The sequence below is a fragment of the Neophocaena asiaeorientalis genome, unplaced genomic scaffold (genome assembly GCF_003031525.2).
Source record: "Neophocaena asiaeorientalis asiaeorientalis breed wild unplaced genomic scaffold, Neophocaena_asiaeorientalis_V1.1 scaffold164, whole genome shotgun sequence".
Taxonomy (NCBI): Eukaryota; Metazoa; Chordata; class Mammalia; order Artiodactyla; family Phocoenidae; genus Neophocaena; species Neophocaena asiaeorientalis.
The window spans coordinates 1225853-1250523 of NW_020173727.1; the positions used below are offsets into that span (position 1 = coordinate 1225853).

Consider the following 24671-nt stretch of genomic DNA (forward strand, 5'->3'; position numbering starts at 1 on the left):
AAAAAGAGAATAAGTTATATGATCTATTCTTTAAGAGTCTCTGAAGATGGCATCTTTAACTGTTACAAAAGGGGATTATAAAGAAACCAGAGAAAAATGACTGTAGAGGCCTTAAAATTTGAGCTTAAGTCTCTAGAGCTTTCTTACTTTAAAATTTTAAAATCTTTGTGATATAGAAAGACCAATAAAATATGAGAGTTATGTCAAGAAATTAATTTTGGAGAATGGACTACAGACATAGTCATATTTACTCTCTATTATAGTAAATAGATAAAATAACAAGTGAATAGACGTCACCTTAGAATTTGGCTTAAATAGTGGTACTTTAACAACTCTAGTAATTCATTCTTAGCCTGTTTGATTTATTTCAAGTCTTCCAAGTTTAAGCAAAAATACACTTACATCATCTGCAATGCCAAAGATTTTAGATGTCAAATACTTGAGTATGACAGTTCCAAATAACCAAAAACATCCTTGGATAACCTACAAAAGAAAAATATAGCAAAACAAAACTAAACTGATGCATCATATAGCCATTGCACAGACATAGCCTAGGAAGAAAAAAATAAATGCTTTAATCACACGTGAAGTAATTATCTCTATATCCAAGAGAAAATGCCAAAAAAAAATGCACCTTAAATTAAAATAAAGAATGTTACTCCAAAATCAAGGGGCTATCATCAAAAAGAAAAATATACACAATCTTGTTGTCAAAATTAATATATTTTATAGGAGATTTATACAGCAATTGCAGTTAAATTCCCCTTCTACTAACAGTTTCTTACACATGCACTGCTCCTCAGAAAAAACATGGGTCATACATAAAACTGAAATTCTTTAACTACCTATCCAATATTAACCTTAACTTGCTTCACAGAAAGAGCAATTTGGCACATTAAAATTGAGCCTTAATATGTTATAAAACTGTTAGATCCTCTGCATTATATAGGATAGTTCCTTGAAAGTAAAACATAAAACCAATGATATATTTTGGAGAAGGAAAAACACATACATTCAAATAGATTGATTCTTACCCATAAACTAAGTTCAGATACATTTACTTTCAGGAAACATGGTTTCATTGCCAGTAAACCCTGCATGCAGAAAATAACATAGCATACAGTTAATACTTATAGACACAAATTCAGGTACCAAAAAAATACTTCTAAATAATAAGACTCTCAAGAATCTAAACTTCAGCACACTTTCAGTGTTTCACATAGAATCACCACAAGCTCATTTGATTTCAAGAAGCCCTGTTTTATCCAGAGTATTTTAGGTCAGTTAGTCACTTTGTAAAGTTGAAAACAGAATCTCCATACGTAAATTTCTATGATTGATTTCTATGACTGGTTCTGATTTACCGAAGAACCAAGAAGTATATAATAATTTCAGAATTTTAGACAGGTGTCTAATAGTTATAAGATTTTCCTTAAGTTAAATATTACTAACTCCTTGAATAAACTACAAATGAGTTTTTAACAGATCCACTAAATACTTCTCCTCTATCAAATCTTATTTCTTTCCAAGTACATAATAGACTCCCAAAGTATAGTACCTATACAGATCTAAATCTACTTCAAACCTGGCAAAAATATGCTTAGAATCAAAACATAAATACATGATCCCAAATTAAATCTTTTCAGAAGTTTCTGAATATCTAAGAACACGAAATGTGTTACGATTGTTTCAAAGTGATAACTAGAAATAAAGACAGGCAAATGTGTGTTTATAGTTAAATATGCAAAAACATGCTATATTCTGTACCTGTTGCCATCATTTATTTTTATACACCAAAATACGTGAAATATGCATAATGCTTAATCCATACCTAAGACACACCTCAGTGTCAAGCACCTAGTAGGAAACCTGACACACTGTAGGTGCTCAATAGAACTGAAGAGAAATTTCCTGCAAAATGTACTTAAGATTAGATTTACTGATAGGAAATCTTCCATTCAATGTACTTGTGTACTGTAGACAAGTAACAAGAGTCATGTACTTTACTCTGAGTAATAGCAGGACTTCCCCATGTACACATTTAAATATAGAATTGAGTCCATTGACACATTTCCTAATTACAAACAAAATTCATGACTGTAAGAACTATCACTAATCTCACAGCACAGCAACTCAGTTACTGGGTTTTTGTTTTTGTTTTGTCATTGTTGAAAACACAGCATCACCACATGCTAACTGCTAATTTCTGTGCCTAAGTATACTCAAGTCACACAACCTGAAAAGGGTGGTGGCCCAGATTGGGAAGAGGCATACTCCTGGGAAATGGGATCTTAAATAAATATTACTTGTAAAATCAGACAAAGAAATAGCAGATTCCAAATCTGTTAATGGGTTCTAGAAATCAAGAAAGACAAAATGATCTGAGTTACTTAAATGATTATTCAAGAAGTAGAAACCATTTCAGTTAAGACAGTGCAGTGTGCTTTCATCTTCAAAAAAACCAGCCTAATCCTAAAGCACATGCATGTTAAATATAAGGAATAATTTTTTTCCTCTTAGGTTTGCAAAACATTGTAATGGAGAAACCCACCAGCAAAAAAAAAAAAGAGTAACCACCTCTGGAAGTCCTTAAATTTAGAGAGACTCATATTTAGAAAGTCATCCTGCCGAAAGTGGCAGAAGGAGTTAGATAACCTTTTACCTTTTGCTCTAATTCTGTAAGACAGTCTCCCCATAATCTAAATCTGTTCTTGGTAGTGATCTAGTAAAATATAACTGAATCATCATCTGATTTAAACTATCTGAATAATTCATACAAATAGACACGAGGGGAAAAAACTAAAAATATAAGGCCTTGAGCCTCTGATCACAGTGGAACAAGGAGAGACTGCTTGAGATGCCAGAGGGAGGAAAGGGAGTCAGAAAGTGGAGCAGGAGTAGGATAAACACTGTAAAGAGGGGAGGAAACAAGAAAAAGAGGAAAGCATAGAAACCATTCTAAAATGAACTCCAGGACCAAGTCAGGTGACAGAAAAGATGAGGAAAGGACGGATTAGGACTGTGAAACAAAGCACTATGTTTTCCAGTATTAACTTTTGTTGTGTTTCTTTGGAAACGAGAACTTAAATACATTATCACATATAGATGTATTCAGTAAGACACTTGAAACAGTACTTGTAGAAAATCCCTCACGAATCTCAAACCAGTGATAAAGAAACTGGTAAACCATTAGTTTCAAAAACAGACATCTACTTAAGGAACACTTACCCAAATAATTACCAAAGAGGAAGCATAATAAGAAGTTAATAACATTGAGTTTCCAAACATCAAAACAAAACAAAGTGCAAGAGAAATCTGGAAAAATCCAAGAAAAATATAATTAATACACAGAAAACAAAAAAAAGATTTTATTCTGAAAATTGCACATGCCCATGATAAACAAAATTCAAACTGTTCAAAAGAGAATATACAAGGAAAACAGCCCGAATTCTACGCCACACTTCAAAACCCCAGAGATCACCACCACCAACAATTTTCTGTGCATCCTTATAGACATTCACATGTACAAATTCCAGTTTATAATTTTTTTTTTAAAGAATCGATTTTATTTATTTTTGGTTGTGTTGGGTCTTCGTTGCTGTGTGTGGGCTTTCTCTAGTTGCGTCAAGCGGAGGCTACTCTTAGTTGTGGTGCATGGGCTTCTCATTGTGGTAGCTTCTCTTGTTGTGGAGCATGGGCTCCAGGTGCACAGGCTTCAGAAGTTGTGGCACATGGGCTCAGTAGTTGTGGCTCCCGGGTTCTACAGCACAGGCTCAGTAGTCGTGGCACACGGGCTTAGTTGCTCTGTGGCATGTGGGAATCTTCCTGGACCAGGGCTTGAACCCGTGTCCCCTGCATCAGCAGGCGGATTCTTAACCACTGTGCCACCAGGGAAGTCCCCAGTTTATAATTTTTTAAAACCACAAATGGAAACTTGGCCCAGAAGCTATGCTATTGCTTGCTTTTACTCTCAGTTTGTTTCAAAGAGCTTTACCTATCAATTCAAACCAATCTAACTCATTCTGTTGAATAACTGAAAAAAGTACTCCACTCTAGAGATGTACTACAGTCCTCTGACTACTTCTGAAAACTTAAGTGCTTTCCAGTTTTGTTTTGTTGTTAGTTTTGTTTTTCCTATTACAAACACCGCTATGAAAAACACCCTTATTTATGTATCTTATGTACATGTCAACACATTTATGGGATAAATTACTATCATGGAATTAATGAATCAACAATACACATATTTCAAACTTTGAGAAAATACTGACAAATTGCCATACAAAATATTGTACTCTCCACCAATAGGGCATAAGAGTTCCTGCTGATACACACCCCTGCCAACACCGTGTATTATTCTTTCAAATATTTGCCAATCTAATCCAAAAAAAGATGTTGCCTCATTGTTTCACTGTTCCATTCTTTTATTAGTGGGTGAGACACAGCATCTTTTCTTCTACTTACTGTTTATATTGTTTTGTGTGTGCATGAATTGTCTATTCCTAGTGCCCACTTTTCTATTGGGCTTTGGTATTTTCCTTAAGCACTCTCTTCATATATGATAGAGCATAGCTCCTTACCAAGCAAACATATTATAAATATTTTCCCAGTTCATTTTTATCTTTCTTTGTAGTATTTCTCTATTGTAGTTGCTTTCTACATTTTTATGTTAGTCAGTTTTTCATTCATTTCCTCTAAGTCTTCAGGATTTAACTCCATTATTAGAAAACCTTTAAAAATAAAATAATCCATGTTTTCTTCTGGAAGTTTTATTTTGATCCACATATATAAATTTCCATATGAATTTTATAATCAGCCTAAGTTTCAAAATTTGACATTTTTATTAGAATTGCCGTATTCTACAAAAGTACATTGCATTATATTTTAGTTACATCTGTCTAATATTGAATCTTTGCATCTGAAAATAATACATGTTGCTTCCATTACTTTTTTTTTTTTTTTGGCCACACCATGCGGCTTGCAGCTTCTTATTTCCCAGACCAGGGATTGAACTCGTGCCCCCTGCAGTGGAAGCACAGAGTCCTAACAACTGAACCACCAGGGAATTTCCTGTTTCCATTTCTTTAAGTCTTCTTTTACCTACATCAGTAGAAGTATAAAGTTTTCTTTATATAGATCCTGCATATTAAGTTTATTTCAAAGTATATTACTTGTTTTGCTATTATATCAGAAATCTTTTCATATTTTCTGATTTTTTATATTTAGAAAAGTTACATTAAGTATGCATAAATGAATATAAACTTTCATTGTTTCTAGTAGTAATTAGTTCATTAATTTGGGTTTTTTAAGTATTCAAAAGCATACTTACAATGATACTTTTACATCTTATTTCCTCTTATTTTTTAGTCAATTTTATTGGTTAATATTTATGCAACAATGTTAAGAGTGGCAGTAGGCATATTTGTCAAGTTTCTGGCATTAACGGGAATAGTTCTACTGATTCATCATTTTGTGTGATACTAGCTTTTGGTTTAAAGTATATGTATGTATTAAAAGTTCAATGAAATATCCACCTATTTTCATTTAATTAAGATCTTAAAAATCAGAAAGAGATGTTGACCTTTATCAAATGCCATTATAATATCAAAGGAAATGATCACATTGTTGATCTTTTTAAAATCTATTAATGAGATAAATTATGTTAACAGAATTTCTAATAATAAGCCAATCTTGCATTCTTGGAATAAATTTACCGTCACGTTATTTTTTTCTTATATGCTTACTAAATGTTAACTGCCCAGGTCCTTGGACTCTTTAACCAATAGAAGTTGATAAGAGGCCAGATGAGAATTTCAGGCAATGCTTAATCAGGGCTCATGCTGCAGCACAAGGGAGCGAAAGCAAGAAAAAGGTACCCTTGCCCACTCCCTGAGAAGAGCTGCTTGGATCCTTACATGGGGTAACAATGGGGGTGGACCCACGGGCTGGGCAGGAGGCCTAACTTAGGTGGTCTGTCCATGCCCTTGGAGGTGCTATGTGCAGGAATCATGTGCAGTACCCTGCTTTTTGCTCCCAGCACCTCAGAAACTTGTAGTTTATTTCTGGCCTTTTTGTATCCTGTTGCTCATAATTGCTCCAACTGTGCATGGTGTAGTTATTTTAGTCACTTATAGTTTCTTTGTATCTTCTTGCTCAATGGAGACTTTTGTCCAGGTGCAAGCACTCCAGTAGAAGATTCCGGGTCCCAGCCTATCTCAAATGGGTAAGGAACCAAATTCTCAAAATTGTATAACAATAGCCTTTTTCCTTAAGTGCCACAATTTAAAACCAACTTTAAAATTTTCCCAATCAATTTTGGCAGAAACTAGTAAAATATCATCACTTTGAATAAACAGATTCGTAACCAAGAATCAGGCAAAGCACTGCTAAGGGTATTCAAGAGAAATATAAGGTAGTATTAAGAAAGGATGTGTCAAGGGTCTGGAGGGATATTTGGGGTCCATTTTCCCAATTTTTTTTTCCACTGTTCAAGGTTTATTTATTGTTTTAGTTGGTATAACACTTAGATAGTTGGCTGCATTATTTATGTCGATTTTACTTTTTTACATTACGTGGCAATGTACACTATTCTGATCCATACGGTACATAAAGTAAGATTCTTTAGAACAGTTATGCACAAGACATGCAATACTGGATTTATAATCAATCCCAGGATGTGATTAATTGGAGAAAAAAAAGTTGGACTTGGCATCTTGGCTAAAGGAACCAGCAGTTATATAACACAGAGTTAAATACACATCTGGTTTGAAGGGCAACTGCAGCATCTGCGACACCGTCAGTGGTACCTCTTGAGGAAGTAGAGCTATTTTGCACGAACCAATTTAGGACCACACAAGATAAGTGCCGTGCAGCATCAGGATAGAGCTGCAGGGTTTTATGAACCATTCCTATTGCTAACGTTAGGAAATTGATGTTCTTCCTAGGCTGTCTTAACATTACTGCTTTAGTCACAGATAGATATAAAGGACAATATGCACAACCTCCATTCCCAACTCTGGTAACTTCTCTGCTCAAACTCTCTAAGGGCTTTGATTCTCACTTCAAGGAAAAACCAAAGACCTTTCAAAGACTTACACGACCCTATAGAGTCAGCCCACTAACCTCTGGGACCTCATTTCTAATGACCCTTTCCCTTCTCACTCAATCCAGCCACACTCTGCAGATTCTAGAACACACCAGTATATTCCCACCTCAGAGCACTTATGCTTGCTGCTTCTTTTAACCTAATGGATGCTCCCTCATCTAATCCCATGTAACCTTCTCAGTGAGGCCTTCTTTTCCCACTCTTTTAAATTACCACCTCCCCTACGTACTCAGTAAATCCCACTCTCCTTGTCTGCTTTGTTTTCCGTAATAGTGTTTATTCCCATTTAACATACTGTTTATCTTATATATTTGATTTATTTCTGTCTATGTACACTAGAATATAAGCTCCACGAGGGAAGAGATTTTTTTAATTGTTTTTATCACTGTTGTATGCTAAGGGCCTAGGAAATGTTTGACAAACAACTGGTGCTCAAAAACATCGGTTAATTTAAATGTGAAGAATAAAATTTGAGGAGTATTATACTGAGAAAATTGAGAACTTAGAAGGTACATAATGAAAGAGATATTACAAGTTATTTTAGTATCTCTATCTCTTTTGAGTATCTATATTTTAGCAGATTAAAAAGAAGAAAACACTGTGAACAACTTCATGTCAATGAATTTTAAAACTGAGATGAATGGGAAAATTCCTAACAACATAAAAGTGCTAAAAAATGACTCAAGAAAAAATCTGAATTGTCCTATTATCATTAAACAACTTAGATCACGAATTTAAAATCTGTCCACAAAAAAAAAATAACAGGTCCATATAGTTTAACAGGCAAGCTCTGCCCAACTTTCAGGGAATATTCCTCCCAATCTTACAAAAAATCTACCACAGACAGAGAAAGTAGAAACACAATTAATTCTATGGGGCTAGAATAAATCTGGTATCAAAATCAGGCAAGTGTAGCTGGAGGATTCTGGAGAAATGGCAGCATAGGGAGCACTAGGAAGAATCTGTCTCCCCACCTAGACAACAAATGCAACTTGACAAACTATCTGATGGAACTATTTTGGAACTCGGGCATCTATCAAAACACGCAACTTCCAGGAGAACCCCTAGATGGCAAATTGTAGTCAATTTCAGTAAATTTTAGCTCTTAGCTCACCAGCAGCTATCCATCCCTCATAAACCAGCCCTAATACAAACAGTCATGCATGAGTTTAAAAACAGACAATGAAAGCAAAATCACAGCAAGTGGAGCCAACCTAAAAAGCTTCTGCACAGCTAAAGAAACAATCAATGATAAGAAGAAGCAACCTACAGAATGGGAGAAAATATTTGCAAACTATATACCAGCTACAGTTAATATCCAAAATATACAAGGAACTCTTACAACTCAGTAGCAAAAAACCCCAAAATAATCTGATTAAAAAATGGGCAGGGCTTCCCTGGTGGCACAGTGGTTGAGAGTCCGCCTGCCGATGCAGGGGACACGGGTTTGTGCCTCAGTCCGGGAAGATCCCACATACCGCGGAGCCGCTGGGCCCGGGAGCCATGGCCGCTGAGCCTGCGCGTCCGGAGCCTGTGCTCCGCAATGGGAGAGGCCGCAGCGGTGAGAGGCCCGCGTACCGCAAAAAAAAAAAAAAAAATGGGCAGAAGACCTGAATTGATGGTTTTTCCAAGAAAGACATACAAATGACCAACAGGTACATGAAAAGGTGCTCGATATCACTAATCATTAGTAAATGCAAATCAAAACCACAATGAGACATCACCTCACACCGGTTAGAAAGACTTTTATCAAAAAGCCAAGAGATAAGAGTGAGGATGCGGAGAAAAGGGAATCCTTTTCCCCACTGTTGGTGGGAATGTAAATTGGTACACTATGAAAAGAGTATGGAAGTTCCTTGAGAAATCTGCAGGGCAGAAATAGAGACACAGATGTAGAGAACAAACGTATGGACACCAAGGCAGGGAAAGCCGTGGGGGGGTGGGTGGATGAATTGGGAGACTGGGATTGACATGTATACACAGATGTGTATAAAATGGATGACTACTAAGAACCTGCTGTAAAAAAAAATAAATAAAATTCAAAAAAAAAGAAATTAAAAATAGAACTACCATATGATCCAGCAAATCCACCTCTGGGTATATACCCAAAAGAAACAAAAACAGGATATCAAAGATATATCTGCACTCCCATGTTCATTGCAGCATTAGTCACAACAGCCAAGACATGGAAACATGGATGAATGGATATTGAAAATGTGGTATATATACACAATAAAACAGTATTCAGCTATAAAAAAGAAGGAAGCCCCTGCCATTTGCATCAACATGGATGGATCTTGAGAACATTATGCCAGGTGAAGTAACCTATTCTGGAAAAGACAAATAATGCATGATTCCACTTATATGAGGTACTTAGAGTAGTTAAAAGCATAGACAGAGGACGCAGAATGAGGGTTTCCAGGGCTTGGGGGGAGAAAGGAGAATAGGGAGTTATAACTCTATAGGGTATAGAGTTTCATTTTTGCAAGATGAAAAGACTTGTGGAGATAGACAGCGGTGATGTTTGCACAGCAATAAGAATGTACTTAATATCACTGATATGTAAACTTAAAATGCTTAAGACAGTAAATTTTATGTGTATTTTATCACAATAAAAAAATGGAAAAAATTTTTGGAAACAATTCCATATTTTTTTCCTTTTTAACTATAGGGATTTAGGAGTTTATAAAGCAACTATGGATAATAAGTGACTAGTTCCATAGTCAGTAAGTGACATCATAAAGCGTATATCATTTACCCAGGATAGGTTCTACTACAAACTAAACCTGTGTAATGTTAGTACTTTTATAACTATAACTTTGAGTCAAAGTCCTCATTGATAGTTGCCTATGTGACTGTGTGATTGACAGACTCTAAATGCTTAACAATTACTTGAATTTTTATTGCTATGTAAAAAAAAAACATATTAAACAGTTTGGGGAAAAAAACTGAAGTCTAAAAAAGGATAAGTACTGTCCAATACCATTCATGAGATTTAAAACCCTAACAAAATAGCAAATTAATCCAGCAATATAATTAGTATAAAAATTGTTTAGTCCAGAAAAGCATGGTTTCTTAATGTAAAAAATCAATTAATGTAATTCACCACAGTAACATATTAAAGAGGGAAAAATACAGAGGATCATCTAGACAGATGCAGAAAAGCATTTGATGAAGCTGAGCCTTTATTAATTTCTTTGAAAAAGTGTTCAAAGCATAATGAGGACATGTTAAAAGAACAAAGAAGCCAGCAGGAAGTAGCTGGCCAAATCGGGAACAATTCAAGCATCAAAGCAAATAATGAAAACAGGGGATTACATTGCAGTGAATAAAACAGATGCCATTTTTTCCTTGGACATAAGAGAAAAACTGATGAAAAGTCTGAATAGGAGTGACACAAAAAAGGAAACACAAAGGGCCCATAAACATAAGAAAAGATGTTCAACTTTATTGAAAACCAGAGAAAATGTAAATTAAGGCCGTAAGATACCATTTTATACTCTCCAAATTGACAAAATAAAAAAAAGATATAGGATAAGAAGAACTGTTATACGTTACTGTTCAAAGTAGTCTAATCATTTTTGAAAAACAATGCAACATTAAACTGTGAAGTTGAACATGTATTTAATTTACCACCTAAAAATTCTACTACTATGTAAATACCCTAGAAAAACTCAATATATATTCCCCAGGAGGTACGTGTACACCATTATACATAAAAGGAAAACACCTAAATGTCTTTCAACAAGAATATGGATAAATATATCATGCTTTATTTATACAATGCAAAACATAAAGCAAAGAAAATGTCTGAACTCCAGCAACATACAAATTTCAAAAATCTGAGTGAAAACTTATGTCTCACAAAAAGGATACCATTTTATAAACCTTAAAAACAATACTAATATTTAATAATAAAAATATATTATTTAGGAATAAGTAGATGGTAAAGTCATAAAGAAAAGCAAGTTAATTATAATTTTAAAAGTCAGGATAGTGGTTATCTCCAAGAGAAGTGAGGGCATGTGTTCAGGACACACAAGGGCTTCAAAGTAATGATGGTTCCATTTTTCAATTGTAGGGTAGGCTCATGGTTGTTCATTTTAGAACTCTGTCCATACCTTCTCTATATGTTATAAATGTCCTATTTATATGTATCAATTATTAGAGAATAAAAAAATATATGGGGCTTCCCTGGTGGCGCAGTGGTTGAGAGTCCGCCTGCCGATGCAGGGGACACGGGTTCATGCCCTGGTCTGGGAAGATCCCACATGCCGCGGAGCGCCTGGGCCCATGAGCCATGGCCGCTGAGCCTGCGTGTCCAGAGCCTGTGCTCTGCAGTGGGAGAGGCCACAACAGTGAGAGGCCCGCGTACCGCAAAAAAAAAATATATATATATGGCTGTAGTATAAACCCTGACAGTTGGGGATTTTTTCTTCTTCGTAATACAAGTGTCTGACTTAAAGCTTTTATTGCGATCCACTCCAAACATGGCTATCTCTTGAATAAACATATTGCCAGCCACATGACTAGATAAAGGGTCAGGCCACCTGCCCCCACTGAGGCTCCTTTGTTTTAGAGATCTTGATTAACTTCAACAACTGACCTTTGGGCCAGTTTTTTCTCTTCCTGTGATGTAAATTCCCATTTGTATGTTTTAAATTCACCCAAAAAAAAAAAAAAAAAAGAGCCCTCAAAATCCTAGGCCCCCATCCTGGACCCCAGTAAAGGCAGAACTCCAAGGCATGCTTGTTCCCTAACTCTCCCATGCCTCTCCCCACACCCCACGACCTAACTGTGTGGTCCCAGGTGTGCTGTGTAATTTCCAGGTCCTGTAAGTAATAAACCTTGGTTTTTTTCAAAGTTTCCTGAAAATTACTGCTGAAGGGCATCTTGCAATCATAAGAACCACAAGTGCCTGTCCAACCACAACATTGTTATTGATAGGCTGAGACCAGCACAAAACAACAGCATGCTGTAATTACATTAAAATTATAGGAAAAAGAAAATATCAAAATTGTAAGAACTAATGACAGAGAAGACAAATGTTTTTAAAAATCAATATTCATCAAAATCAACCATCCAGCCTTAAGACCTTTGCCCTGGCTATTTCATCAAGCTAGAATATTCTTCTCCATGACATCTACTTAGCTGACTCCCTCTCCTCCTTCCAATCTTTGCTCCACTACCCCCTTCTCAATAAGACCTCCTCTGACCTCCTCATGTGACACCTCAATCTCCCATCCCTTGACACTTGGCCAGCCTGACCTCCTTGGGGTACCATGACTTGTCCTTTTCCATAGCCCTTACCACCTTCTAACATACTATATAATTTACCCATTTACTATGTTTATTATTTATCCTCTGTCTTCTTCCTCCACTCTTTTAGGATGTAATCCACATATACGCTGGGATCTTTGCAGTTTTATTCACTGATATGTCCCACATGCCTGGATAGTTTGTGCTCAATAAATGAATATTCCACTTCATTTTAACAGACGGCTCCTGGATAATATACCATTCCATGTTTCTCTTTCACGAATTACCTCTTTTGCTGATAATGTATAAGCTGGGCACAAACTCAAATCAGATAATTAAATTTTCTGGGTGGCCTATTTAAAACAAGGTCTGTTAATTATATCACAGTTTTTGAATAACACTTGTTTTATTTATGGAATTATGTCAAAACTAGTTGCAACCATAAATAAATAAAATACTAATCAGGAGTTTGTTTTAAGGTCAAGGTAAATGGGAAAAAAAAAATTAAAAACCATTACCATGTGCATATAAATGATCTTCCGTAATCTGCATATATCAATGTATCCCACAACATATACTGCAAATAATGATGCAATCTGAAATTTAAAAAGAAGTTATATTAAAATTATATATATAATGAATAGATTAAAAAATTAAGAAAAGATTATCTTTATTTTGCCTCAAATTTATATTTATATTGAAAGTAAGTTCTTTAGTTACCCTCTTACCTGCTAATTTATTATTTATTATGGTCAATATATTGATATAGCACATATCAGTTGATTTTTCTCTTCCATTCACATCTCTCTCAATTAACCATGTAAATTATCTACTTTACGGATTATCCAAACAATACTCCTTTTAATGTCAGAGTGACTCTACTGCCAACATGTACAATTACAAAGTGCCTTGCTCAATCAAAAAATATAAAAATTTAATTATAACATGTGACAATACATAATTGGGGAAAGTACATTAAACTAAAAAATAATTATATAATGCATGTGTGTGTAAAAATACACTGAGTTCTGCTTGTTAGTCAGTCTTTACGAGTATCTCCATTAGTGCTTTCTTTCATTTATACAAATATTCAAGTGTTGGGCATAATCAAATTTATCAAATTTCAAACTAGAAGTACTTTCACTACAAAGGTATTTTTAATTTTTTTAACAGTTTTGAAGAAAACTGTGTATGTATTTACCAAGAATTCTAAGAGTACTGGAGTTATTTATATGCATTAATTCATTATATGAATTAATTGATTAAATAATTTACCTCAGTAAAGTATAGAGAGGTATTATGTCAAACAATGCCTCTCCACCTTTCTTCATGGAAAAAGCAATTCAAATTAAATTCCACGCTTCTCCTACTACACAAATATGGTTTAAACAAATGGCAAAACAGCTGAAACTTAAACATGTAACTTAAGTTCCATTCATCAAGTTTTTTGTCTCCAAATAATCTACAACAAATTTTCCCAGTAGCAAGAAAAACAAGGTCTCCCTTGACCCAGATTTCCCCATGGGGAACATGGCACTGCTGAAGGGTGACAGATATGACACAGTAACTGTGGAGAAGTGTGCTGTTATTCAATGTAAGCCTGACAGAGGAGCACAGTACTGCCTACCCTCACTCCATGCACCTCCCCCCAGTTCCTCCCCTTCCCGCACCAAAAAACAAAAACAAAAACAAAAAGCAGGCCATCTCCAATAAGTGAAAGGATAGGAACTCTCCCTTTCCACTCCAGGGGCTAAGCAATACACAGCAGGCCTACAGGGTAGAATCTTAAGGAGTGACCCTCAGGGACATTTTAAACCAGAAACATTTAAAATGTCCTCAAACTAAAGAAGACAAAGGAGTCTAAAAGATAAGATCAAAGAAAGAATGAAGTACAAATAGAGCCTCTTTAAAAAAAAAATGATGGAAGCAGCAAACCTGATGTCTTAAGTAGCAGGTAATGTGTTAAGACTCTTACATACATGACCCCATCTGATCCTAAACGCAACCCAATACAGTAGGGTCTTTCATTTTCTCTACTTCATAAATGAGACAACTGAAACTAAGAAAAGTTATGCAGTTTGTCCAACTCAAGCAGCCAGTGAATAGAGTTAGGACACAAATCCAGGTCTGACTTCATTTCTCAAGCAAGACATCTCAAAGAACATTAAAAAGCGACTCTTATACTGCTTTATACGAATATGAATATGGCCAGTATAAGAAAGAAGTAGAAACAGTGGTGGCAGGGAGAAATGAGCACACCTTTTACTCCCTCTCTCAATAAGCGACCTTTACCTTGCTTTATAGACCTCTATTTGAAGGGAAAGAGACAGACAGAGTACGTGGAAAGATGATAAATATATTACAGGCTGGTAAGGGAGTTATATAAAACATAAATTGTTTAGCTATTTTTCCTATGTTATCCTATGTGTATTTATCCTATGTGTAAGAAAGTCCACTATTTTCACAAAAACATTTTACTTAAGATAAATACTACAGTCTCCTTAAGAGAAATACTTAATGTTATAACACTAGTTCTCTTTTAAGCAAACTTAACATTGAAGAAAAAAGATAAGCATTCTTATAAACTTGAGTTCAATAAATGCATTCTACTAGTAAGTAAATAATTAACACCCATTAATAAGTAAATCATATATTTCCCTAACCCGAAATTTCTTTCAAAATGTGGACTAAAAAAACTTTTTAGGACTTAGAATCATATAACATCTCAGTTCTGTAATTTTAGACAAATGAGTTCTCATAATCAAGCTCATTAAGCTTAATTCGTTTTAAAAATGTAAGCACCTTACCTGAGTAAGAAGTACAAACTGAGCAAACTGCCATGGAAGCATAAAAAACACATTGGAAATGCAGAGTGCAATCAAGCTTCCTCTGTAAAGTTTTGTAGCCCTTAAAAAGATAAAATAAGTAAGTTTAACCAGAAAATATTCTAGCATGGCTCCAAACCACTGCAAATTAGACTCTCTAAACATGATCTGGTTATAACATAAACCAGATATAAAATGAACCAGTGGATTAGAAATTATACCTCCTGACACTCAATTACAACAATTTCCTGTGAAAAGTAAATCCCCAATATAACTGTAAAAAACAAAGCTTTCCAAGGAGAGAGAGAGCACCTAGGTCAGTGTATCCATTGAGATTTTTCAAACTATATTTTGGTGAATTCATAACCAAACGTATTTAAAGCTGCATTCAATAGATTCATTTGGAGAGACAAACGATGTCTATGAAAAAATCAGAGAAGTAGCAGATTCTAAGTGCTAAGTATTCTGCAGACAAGCAAGCAAGTATTCAGGATACAGGCTGAGCAGCTGAGGGAGGTTTTGTGGAGGATATGGGATAAAAGTTGGGTCCTGCATAGGTAGGACACAGAAAAGAGGCAATGGCAGAAGTCCTTCTGGAGTCACATTCAGAGGCTTTGCTTTGGTCCTGACTTGTATGCAAGGGATTTTTAGGAGGGTGAGGTGATTCTCTCATGCTAGTTTTAAGAAGTACTTTTCTCCTAAATCAGTGAACCATTGTGAAGCCCCCAACATGCCTAACATCTTCACTGTGGCTGTTATGAGGTGATTTATACAAAACTGAATTTCTAAAAATACTTAAAATTCAAAACTGGACAAAACCAATTTGTTACGATAAAATATCTTTCTAACCTTATTTGTAAATGATGTTTAGCATTAGGAAAAGTCTATTCTAGCTTTATAACAGTATCCTTAGTACCTGCAGCCCACATGAACATTGCTCAGCTTCTTCCTGGCTCACTCAAGGCATTCACCTCTCCACCGCCCCACATCAAGAGATGTCAACTCTAGGTGGAAACCGAGAACTAGAGGAAATGGCTGCTCTACCAAAGAGAGAGAATTCAGTAATAAAGATGAAAGACTTAAAAGACCACTAGAAATTAGGCTGTCATCCTTCAGAAGAAAGGTAAGAAGTTTACCACAACTCTAGGAAAGGAGCATGTGCTTTTCCCCAGCAAAAAGGACTGCAGTTGCCAAGAAAGCAGAAGGAAGATGTCAACTAGAGAAAAACAAAGAGAATGATAAAAGCCCTTGAAGGAAGGAAATTCCCTTACCTAACACTTTTTTATAAAAACCAAAAGTAAAGACAAGAATGAGGAGGTGGATGAGGCTGAAATGACAATGATTAGGAGGCTAAAGAAAACATAAAGAGCTTACCACAAAAGCACCTGACAAACAAGACAAAAGAACCTAACAGAACGCGGTCCCTGAAGCCAAGAAACAGGAGTTGGAGTAGCTCCACTGTGGTCAGTAGAATAATAGCTTCCAAAGAGGCCCACTACATGGCAAAGGGGAATTAAGGTTACCAATCAGCTGACCTTCAAATAGGGAGATTATCCTGGATTATCCAGGGGGGCCCAATGTAATCACAAGGGTCCTTAAAGTCAAAGAAGGTTGGAGTAAAATGACTGCTAAGAACTCAGTCCACCATTGCTAGCTTTGAAGATAGAGGGAGCCACAGGTCAAGGAATGCAAGCAGTCCTCTAGAAGCGAAAAAAGGCAAGAAAACTGGTTCTTCCCTAGACTCTCCAGAAGAAGTGCAGCCCTGCCGACACCCCTATCTTAGGATTTCTGAGTTACAGAACTGTAAGATGTAACATGATAAATCTGTTTGTGGTGATTTGTTACAGCAGCAATAGCAAAGTAGCAGAACCTTCTACAGTACACCCCTCGGGATGGATTAAAGGAAGCAACCCTTAGCAGGTGGAGCAGCACCTTACACAGCTGCTCAGATCACAGCACATTAGCAAGGGAATATGGGAAGAATCAAAAGTTTGTCATCACTGGATTGAAGACAGAAGCAGAGGCAGAAGAAAAGCAGAAAGTAGAGATTGATGGGCAGTCCACTGTATTGGAGAAAATACTGTATTGGAGAATACAGTATTGTATTGTATTGGAGAAAAAAGCCAAGATCAAGAACGCGGATGTGGAAACGCAGCATGTGCAGTGATGAATCAGACACTCATACGGCACAACACTTCCTCCTGAAGTGTTTGAGAAGGAAACCTCTATCAAAGTGCCCCAGAACTAAGGGTTATGAATTCAGAGTTCATCTTATGTGAAGATGCTAAAAAAGTTCTAATTTTCATAATAAAAGAGGAATTTAAGGGACAGCAATCAGGCTGGAGTTGCAGAGACTTTAAAAGCTAATACAAAAGCTGCCACCCATCCCACATTCTGTGAAAGGCTGGTCTAAAAACTCTACATAAGAGACAAAGCCATGTAATGGCTCTGTTCCTGTTGAGATCATCATGGGAAATAGATCATTCAAAGGGTTTGATGTAACAGACTTCAACCAGTTCTCCTGAATTCTGCAGATCACTGAAAGGAGTTCTTAGTCTGGGTCATCTTCAGATTTTCATCATGCTTTGTTCTGTTCTTTCATAGACCCCGTTTTGTTTTATCTTCACCCTCTGAAACAAGGCAGTATCAATCTAAATTCAATATCTGTCAATAACGAGGGGAGGGAAATGTTCTCGGTCCAACTCTCTCCACTCTTGTAGTGAGAAACATGGGAGGGCTCAATCCAATCCTGAGTTTCTAGCAGGAATTATCCTAGCATACCTTTGTCTACTCATGTGGTTTCTTTCTACCCCTACTATCCAATTCTCAGGGATGCTAAACAAACACAGAAAGAAGAACTACGAGTATTAATGTACCTGACCACACCTATTCTATGAACCGTTCTTTGCTTTGAAGGGCTATAGCTTATGGGATACACCCTACTGCCACCAGCTTTCCCTCTTCTATTTTTGGGAGGCTGCTGTGGTGGCAGAAAATGGTTTGGGAAAGCAGAGATGGCAGAAGAAGTGGAAGCAGATTTGCTGCTCCTCGAGCAGTACCTGTGGACCACTAATTAAAGGAAAGAAGACTAAAAGGCAGATCAAGAAAATGTTTTGGTAGTAAATATTTTGAAGTTATATATATTTTTTTTTTTTTTTTTAAGGCCTCTCACTGTTGTGGCCTCTCCCGTTGTGGAGCACAGGCTCCAGAAGCACAGGCTCAGCGGCCATGGCTCACGGGCTCAGCCGCTCCACGGCATGTGGATCTTCCCGGACCGGGGCACGAACCCGGGTCCCCTGCATCGGCAGGCGGACTCTCAACCACTGTGCCACCTGGGAAGCCCCGGAAGTTAAACTCTTAAAACCCCTTTATGAATTCAACCTAGCAACTGCATCAACTTAATTATTTTATTACACTTTTTATACTGGAAGTTCAAAAAATTCTAGCTTAAGTTATTCAATGCAAAACAAACAAACAACAACTACTAAAGATAAGACAAAGTTACCTGAGAATATGAGTCACAAGCAGCATCTGAAGTACAAGGAATGGATACGAGAAGCTTTCGCGTAGAGGAGGTGTCCACATCACACGGGTACACTGAAACAAAATTCATAGTGTATGGTATCTTTGTTAAAATTGTTGAGTAAGAAACACCAAGCGAAAGCTGCTATGAAGTTTTTTCTACAACTTAATGGTGTGCTGGAAAACAAGCTACTAACTTTTCTACCAACAGCAAAACTGGAAGATACACATGGCATAAGCTCTTGAGCAACAGTAACATCATGAACTGTCAACAACGAAGTCCTAAAAAACTTCAACTGTAGCCTAAAAGGAAAGTAGGGAAAGCACCAGCAAGAAAATGTTCTGCCAAAAGTAAAAACACTACATTTGAACTGGTTTTGAAAATGAACTATAGTTTGTCTTCTTTCAAGTGAATTTCAGCAAAACTCTCCATAACCAATATTTCAAAACTCCCTGTGGTCATCACTGTTAGTATTTTTACTGACAATGCTGCTTAAAAGGAGCACTCCATCTTTGTTTTTACTTCTTCTTTGCCCAAGCCACCCTGGGCTGCAAAATATTTAAAAGCGGCACAGGGGATCAAATAAAGTCACAGAAGTCCTAAAACAGTTAAGTATCAACCTTTCTGAAAAGCTTACTTTAGACTTAATTAAATAATGTAGTATCCCAGTATGAGACTCCATCATGTTTCTGCATATATACTAAATATATTAATAAGTCCATCTTTCAATTTAAAGAAAACTGCACTGGATTAAATGTAAACAATTTGATATTACTACTACTAAGCTCGTCACACTAGAAGAAATCATTACATCTTTCACGTCAAGCAGGGCTACTTTAGAGACTATATAGTATTACAAAGACCACAGTGGAAATAAGTCTTTCCTTTATTTTAGCTCTACCTCAGACTATTAGGTATTTCTTCTACTGCTATAGAAAGTTTGAGCCAATTTATTCCTCTTTTTTTACCAAAACTCACCATTCTCTATGAAATTAACATAAATATCTATTTATAAATGAACTGTACATACAAGAGAATATGAAAAGATTGAAAAAGTCTTTAAAAATGTATATTTGTTGTTACTGAAATGCAAAGTAAAAAATCTGTTAGTTTATTAGATTAACTAGAGATTTCAGTATGATTGACAGTAGAGATATATAAAATTTATAAGGCTACCAATCTCTATGCAAAAACCAATAAGAAAATATTTAAACTATTTAATACACAATTTGAAAACTTTCTTCATACAAACTGTTCACCCATATTTATTTTGTTACCAAATACAACTATGTTGTCATCTCTTAGAAATTCATTTCTCTTAATAGCAGGAGTCACTCAGTTTGCTAAAACTCGATTACATCCTCTGTAAAGTAAGGATAAGAAGGCTCAATTATAAATTAGTAACAAAGAGCAAGGTTTTCTCCTTCTAAAAAGTTAAGAGTGAATGAATTCATATGTATGTGAAAGTGCTTCTTATTGTTTCTCCAATAACACAGGGTGCTTTATTAGATCTGGTACTAACATAATTGCTGTTCCAGATGACACCATATAATATGAGAATAGTAAGCAGATTTGTTTTAATCATACCTTAAGTTTCAACAAAAAAATATTTTTTATTTAACTATAATTTTAAATAGAAAATAAAAATCTATCGTTCTCTTTATAGGTTCAAATGTAAGAATGAAAGGAGGAAATATACACATGTGAACTGCTTCAAAAAGGGTTACACAAATGTATTCTATACTCTGACAAAGAATAAGAAATTCTTTAATTGTGAAAGTAAACTCAATAAAAAATCTTACACTGTTTTAATTGTCATCATCCACTAAATAATTTTCAGCACACACTTCATAGCACTGAATAATACTGCAACATAACACTGCCTAGATATTGATGACAACAGGCTTTTAATCTATTTTCTGCTTGGTGAAGGCTGAATTTTTTAATCATCTACTCAAGAATCAAAAATGAAGAATTTTAGCAATAAACAGCTTCATTTTTCAACCTCTACTTTCAAATAGTTTACTTATTCTATTAGAGATCTAGCATAATCTAATTGATTTCTCTTCACAATTTAAAAATAGGAATAGAACTGACTAGTCAATTATAAGTTATAGTTAGTATCAAACAGATCATGTTTAAGGCTTGTTCAAGAGTTTTAACTAGAGTTAACCTTTGTAGGATCAATTGTAACTTGTTGGTATAATGTTTGGGTTTAAAACAAATTATCCCACCTCTGACTGCTGCACTGCTATGTTAGCTATAATATTGCTGTAAACACTATACTTACAAGCGATTCCAAAAAAGATTTCTGACCACCATGGGTTTGGCTACTCTTTTTCTGAGAATGGTGTAGGTTTAAGGATTCAGCTATCCAGATGTCAACCATGATAACGCTAGGTGCAACAGCTCTCGTTTGAACATCTTCTGTCTGATGTTACTTAGGGCAGTCCCATTGTTTAGGTAGACCCTTAGCTTGGCATGGGCTTTGTGAGGCTGATGGGACTGCACCTTGATAATAAGTCAGGTAGCTTTCTTGGAGTTTGTCTCTTTCTGTACCATGTACTGACATGCTGCCCAAATAACCAGTCAGTTACAATTTGAATTTGTAATACAATTTTGGCTCACACGAAAATTAATGTTTCAGTGATGTATAATTGTTATTAGTAAGCTTTACCATCTTAATAAAGAATTTCTACTGGTTCTATGAAAAGAAACATTTACCTTTTTTATCTCTGAACTTCTAGGATATCACCATATCCTACCATAAAGTTTGCACAGAACTTCTGTGAAATCAGTCAGCTTTGTCGGATAAGCAATAAATTACAGCTTCATGACTCTATCCTTTATAGCAATGACGCAACCTGACCATTCCATACTTATTTAAAATATAAAAAGCTGACAAGATGTTATCAATATCAACTCTACCATCTTACCATGTGGTTGTAAACTAAACTTATCCAGGTTATCAACATAATCAGAATTCTGTATACAGTATGAAGGTATTTGTCAAGATACAAAGGCAGTATAAATATAAACTGAAACAAATGATTCTAACTGTATTAAATGGTAACATAACAGAGAAGCAAAAATAATCTAGGTATATTTTGAGCTGTTTTACTTTTGAACTCTGTACCCCCTTAGTAGAATATAATCTTAGGGAAAAAAAGAACAGCAAAGAAATCTTAAACCTTACTTAGTAGGTTTGTTATTGGTAATCGTAGTGTATTAATTCTGAAACTATTTTGTGTATATTACAGAATAAAGCAAGTAAGTAAATACATTTAGATTGTGGGAAGGGAGGAGATACAAATATGGAGTGGGAGAAGGCAGGGTTTATACTACTAGATTACTAGATTAGAATTATTGGAGGAATCAGTATGAATTAATGATTTTTGCTAAAAGGACCTAAAAGTCATTACATCCAAGCAGTAATAAGCATATCAAGCACCCAACTTGTGGTCTCTAGTTACCATTTTCCACTAACAGGATCCAAGATTCCTTGGAAAATGGCTGATTCCACATCTGGGGGCAAGACAGTACGAGGTGATCTTGAAACACCTTTTTGTGCAAGAAAGTAAGTGTTGAAAGAACACTGAGGACATATCAAAAGGGCAGAGAATAGTACCCCTCCCTCCCAAAAATACACACACACACACACACACACACACACACACATTTGTTAGGAATTAATCTAATAAAAAATTTGCAAGACATAAAACATTGCTGAAAGAAACTGAAGAAGATTGATATAAATGAAAGTATACCTATGTTTATAGATGGGAAGATCTGATATATTTAGAATGTCACTTCTCCCTAAATTGATCTAGAGATCAAGGCAATCATAACTAAAGTCCTAGCAGGTTGTAAATCTACTGGGGGAAGGAGGAATCATGGAAAGCTGATTCTAAAATTTATATGGAAATACAAAAACCTGGACTAGCTAAAGCAACACCGGAGAACAGAGTTGGAGACTTTTTACTACCAGATATCAAACTTTTAAAGTTACAATATTTAAGATAGTGTGATACTGGCTTAAAGATAAATAGAAAAATAGAACAGATTTGAGAGTCTAAAAACAAATCTACATATATACAGTTACTTGATTAATGACAAAAGCACCACTACAATTCAATGGGAAAAGAATGGTCTTTTCAACAAACAGTACTAAGTTAATTGGATATTCAGATTGGGGTGAAGAAGCAGTGAAGAACAGGGAGGAAGCAGAGAGAAGTCACAATCTCACACAGTGCTTAGCTTCCAGGAACTTGCTGAAGTCGAATCCAGTGATGGACTGAAACTAAAAAGCTAAAACTTCACCCCCTCCAGATTCAATTGCTGGTAAGATCAAAGAGATCATGCCCTGGGCTGAGCATCTGGGAAACTGGAGATTGAGCCACAGAGCAGAAATCTCCTTAATTCATTTGAAGCTGGAGGCAAACTAAAACAAATTAAAACCACAGCCCTGCCCAGCTTAGCAAGACTCATGGTGGGATCAAATTGCTCAGGTCCTTACCCTACATACCTGACACAGGAAAAGATAATCCCTCTCTGGGAAAAAAAACAAGCAAAAACAATTATCTAGTTCAGGCTTTATCATTCTTTTATACAAAATGTCTTGCATAAAAGAGAAATCTATGAGACATGCAAAATACAAAAATATAACCCACATTCAAAAGGTAAATTCTAGTTAAATCCACAGATAATGTGAATGTTGGAATTAGCAGACAAGGACTTTAAATTTAAACTATAATAATTAGGTTTAAAAATTTACAGAAAAAGATGGACAGAATGGGTAAACAGACAAGAATTTTCAACAGAGAAATGGAAGCTCAGGAAAACAATGAAATTCTAAAATTGAAATTTATAATATCTAAAATAAACAAGTCACTGGATGGGCATTAAAGCAGACTGAATATCAGAATAAAATACCAATGAACTCAGGGATATGGCAAAATAATATATCCAAATAGAGACAAAGAGAGAAAAAATGAAAATTAAAAAAAAAATGAAGAGAGTATCAAAAACCTATGGGATAACATCAAAAGTTGAACATACATGGAATGAGAATCCTCAAAGACAATAAGAGAGAGAATGGGGAAGACAAAATATTTGAAGAAAAGATATTTGCTAAAAGGTTTCCAAAAACTGATTTAAATAAAAAAAAAAAAAAAACGCACGGAACAAAGATGTTCAGTGAAACTTAAGCAGGATACATACAAAAAAGACCAAATTTAAGTTCATCACCATCAAACCAATAAAAATCAAATATAAAAACAAAGCTTTAAGGACTTCCCTGGTGGCGCATTGGTTAGGAATATGCCTGCCAATGCAGGGGACATGGGTTCGATCCCTAGTCAGGGAAAATCCCACATGCCGTGAAGCAACTCAGCCTGTGAGCCACAACTACTGAGCCTGCGCTGTAGAGCCCGTGAGCCACAACTACTGAAGCCCGTGCACCTGGAGCCCATGCTCCACAACAAGAGAAGCCATCGCAATAAGAAGCCCGCGCACCACAACAAAGAGCAGCTCCCTGCTCACGGCAACTAGAGAAAGAAAGCCTGCATGCAGCAACGAAGACCCAACACAGCCAAAAATATAATTAATTAAATTTTAAAACAACGACAAAAAAAAAAAGAAAAAAAACAAAGCTTCAAACCACCACAGAAGATACACATTACATTCAGGACAACGATAGTAAGAGTGACAGATGACTTATGAAACAATGGAAGCCAGAACACAAAACAATGACACTTAAAGTGCTTAAAGATAAAGCTTTCAATCCAGAATTCTTATCCAGCAAAAATATACTTTAAAAAAATGAAGGCAAAATAAGGATGTTTTTAGAAAGGCAAAAGCTAAGAGAACTTATGGGCAGCAGATCTTCACCACAATGCTAAATAAAGTTCTTAGACTAAAGAGAAATTATACCAGACGAAAACCCAGATCTGCAGGAAGA

The 24671-nt window shown here is 35.7% G+C and overlaps 1 protein-coding gene across 2 annotated transcripts in view; it reads right to left on the minus strand.

Annotated features, from left to right (window-relative positions):
• DPY19L1 (dpy-19 like C-mannosyltransferase 1) overlaps window positions 1-24671 on the minus strand; it is a 97357-nt gene that overhangs the window by 31534 nt on the left and 41152 nt on the right. Inside the window, exons 8-13 of one of the 2 annotated variants that reach the window (XM_024750773.1) lie at window positions 18695-18786; window positions 15172-15271; window positions 12883-12960; window positions 3229-3315; window positions 1035-1094; window positions 403-483 (exon numbers count right to left, since the gene is read on the minus strand). In XM_024750773.1, coding sequence (XP_024606541.1) covers window positions 403-483; window positions 1035-1094; window positions 3229-3315; window positions 12883-12960; window positions 15172-15271; window positions 18695-18786 — 498 coding nt within the window. The remainder of the gene's footprint in view (window positions 1-402; window positions 484-1034; window positions 1095-3228; window positions 3316-12882; window positions 12961-15171; window positions 15272-18694; window positions 18787-24671) is intronic. The other variant, XM_024750774.1, reaches the window with a different exon arrangement.